This window comes from Anneissia japonica, unplaced genomic scaffold, assembly GCF_011630105.1.
Source record: "Anneissia japonica isolate Jap-2015-1 unplaced genomic scaffold, ASM1163010v1 scaffold483_len1788099_cov177, whole genome shotgun sequence".
Lineage (NCBI taxonomy): Eukaryota > Metazoa > Echinodermata > Crinoidea > Comatulida > Comatulidae > Anneissia > Anneissia japonica.
Window position 1 is genome coordinate 718,401 of NW_022682587.1, and position 2,547 is coordinate 720,947.

Here is a 2,547-nt window from a genome sequence, read left to right on the forward strand (position 1 = left end):
GTATATATATAGGCCTATATAAGTATATATGTAAGTATGTGTATATACATATAAGTATGTATATATAAATATATATACGTATATATAAGTATGTATATGTATATATATAAGTATATATATATATATATAATATATAAATATATTTTATATATATATTTATATCTGTGTAGTAGCAGACAGCAAATACATCTTAAGAATACCACAATAATTTTTAAACTCAATACCATATACGAGTTCAAACGAATGAAGAAGTTATCAGCCCCATCCATTGACAACCACCAACCTTAAATAACGATGAGGAAATATATAAATATATTTTATATATATATATATATATAATATATAAATATATTTTATATATATATTTATATCTGTGTAGTAGCAGACAGCAAATACATCTTAAGAATACCACAATAATTTTTAAACTCAATACCTATAGGCAAGGCCTAATGAATTTAATTATCAAAACTCGGTATAAAAACAGACATGTTTCTTCAAATCCTTCGCCATCTTCAGTGAAGCAATTACTAACATGCAATCTACTATTTAAAGGGAGTGATCAACTGTGAAGCATTGTATTTTAAATATATTGGAATAGAACCATAGCTATTTGAACAGACATCATGACATTGCATTTTTTTTTAATGTAATGTAATAGTAGATTGCACGTTAGCAATCGTTTCTCTAAAGATGGCGAAGGATTTACCGAAACATGTTTGTTTTATACCGAGTTTTGATAATAAAATTCATTAGGCCTTGCCTATAATGGTATTGAGTTTGAAAATTATTGTGGTATTCTTAAGGTATATTTATATATATATTCTTGCAATTTTATTGATGTTAACTGTGGATTATTTTAAAGTCAGGCTCCGAAGGAAATTTGTTTTGGATAAAAACTGGGGTGGGGGAAATATGGGAAAAATGGGTGGTTATGCCACTCCCCCACCCCCTCTATTTTAGGGGATTTGTCAGATTGCACCCCTTTCCCTCAGTTTTTAAATATTCAAAAATATGTATCTCATTAACCGCTCGAGTGGTTTTCGTCAAATATGCAATTTGTGTCTCAGTTGTTTTCCTCCTGATCCTGACTTCAAAATTTTCTAATATTTTTATTGTAATTACGATTTTTTTAAATATCAGTATCTGAATTGTTTTGAAAGAAGGCCTTATCAAGTTAGCATTGCTACTAGGGCCACCCTCTAAAAAAATAATTAATAAATAAATGGATGCAATAGCGAGGAAATGCAACTGATTCAAATGTAAATCCACATAAAGTTTAATGTAAAGAAAATCACATTACCATCAAATACATGAATTGGGTAATTACACAAAAGGCCGCCATCTACAAACACATCCTCTGCTCCATGTGTTTGATGTTTCACAGCTTGTAGAAGGACTAAAACGAGACATAAATAAAAATGCATATACTAGATAATAATTATATATATATATCTGTCTCTTATACACATCTAGATGTGTATAAGAGATGTTTAATTAAATTTGTTTAATTAAAAAAAAAACGTTTACGGAACGTTATTGATTTGAATATAAACCACATTTCTTTCATATTTGGGGGTGGGGTTGTATACGCACCCATCGCCTGTATTTCAAATAATGAAATAGTATAAATAAATAAATACATAAATAGTATTCATTTTATTATGTTTACCTGGCAAAGACATAGACATCCTCAGGGCAATAATAACAGGCATGTCTGGAGTAGTCTTTAAGTGACAGTATTCCACTGACATTCGGTTCAGATTTGTGGCCACACAACACAATTCTTTTCCAGTCGCTTCGTAGAACTGTTCGTGCAAAGCAAATATGTAGAAAATTGAAATGATAAAACATTGTGAAATTGTGTTCAATTGACATAATTATTAAATTAATGGCTTCTCAATAATAATGACTTATTTCAACTCAAGATTCAAGAAACTTTATTGTTCGTACACACAATAAAAAATGGGCACTGAAAACCATATTTCCCTGGCAAGACAACAACATCATCATCATCACCATCATCATTACCACCACCACCACCATCATCACCACCACCACCACCATCATCACAACCGTTTGTCGTCGTTATCTTCATCATTATTTTCACCGTCATCATCCTGGTCATCATCATCGACGTCGTCGTCGTTGCTGTCGTTTACCATCGCCATTGTCACCGTCTCGACGACGCGTTGTCGTCACCATCACCCTCATCATCATCCTCATCATCACTGTCACCATCGCTGCTGCCGCCTTCATCATCATGATCATAACTATAATAATATCTGACCTCCCTGAATGTGATATCTGGTTTCCCTGCATAGTCGGATAGATTAAGCTCCAGCCATCTGCAGTATGCGCTAGCAGGATGCCAGCCGTAGCGCCTCAATGTATTGGGAATTAAGCTAAAAATTCCCCATTTGGAATCTGCCAAAAAATATAAAATTCGTGAGTTTAATGCTGAATGCTGAAGCAACACAAATGCCTGGTTTTATACTGTCTCTTATACACATCTAGATGTGTATAAGAGACAGGTTATGCCACTCCCCC

General features: G+C 32.8%; 1 protein-coding gene across 1 annotated transcript in view; it reads right to left on the minus strand.

Annotated features, from left to right (window-relative positions):
* LOC117111468 overlaps positions 1 to 2,547 on the minus strand; it is a gene marked incomplete in the record, with an annotated part of 16,556 nt that overhangs the window by 8,446 nt on the left and 5,563 nt on the right. Inside the window, 4 exon segments of the mRNA XM_033254754.1 lie at positions 232 to 283; positions 1,301 to 1,396; positions 1,670 to 1,805; positions 2,288 to 2,424. Of these exon segments, the coding sequence (XP_033110645.1) occupies positions 232 to 283; positions 1,301 to 1,396; positions 1,670 to 1,805; positions 2,288 to 2,424 (421 nt within the window).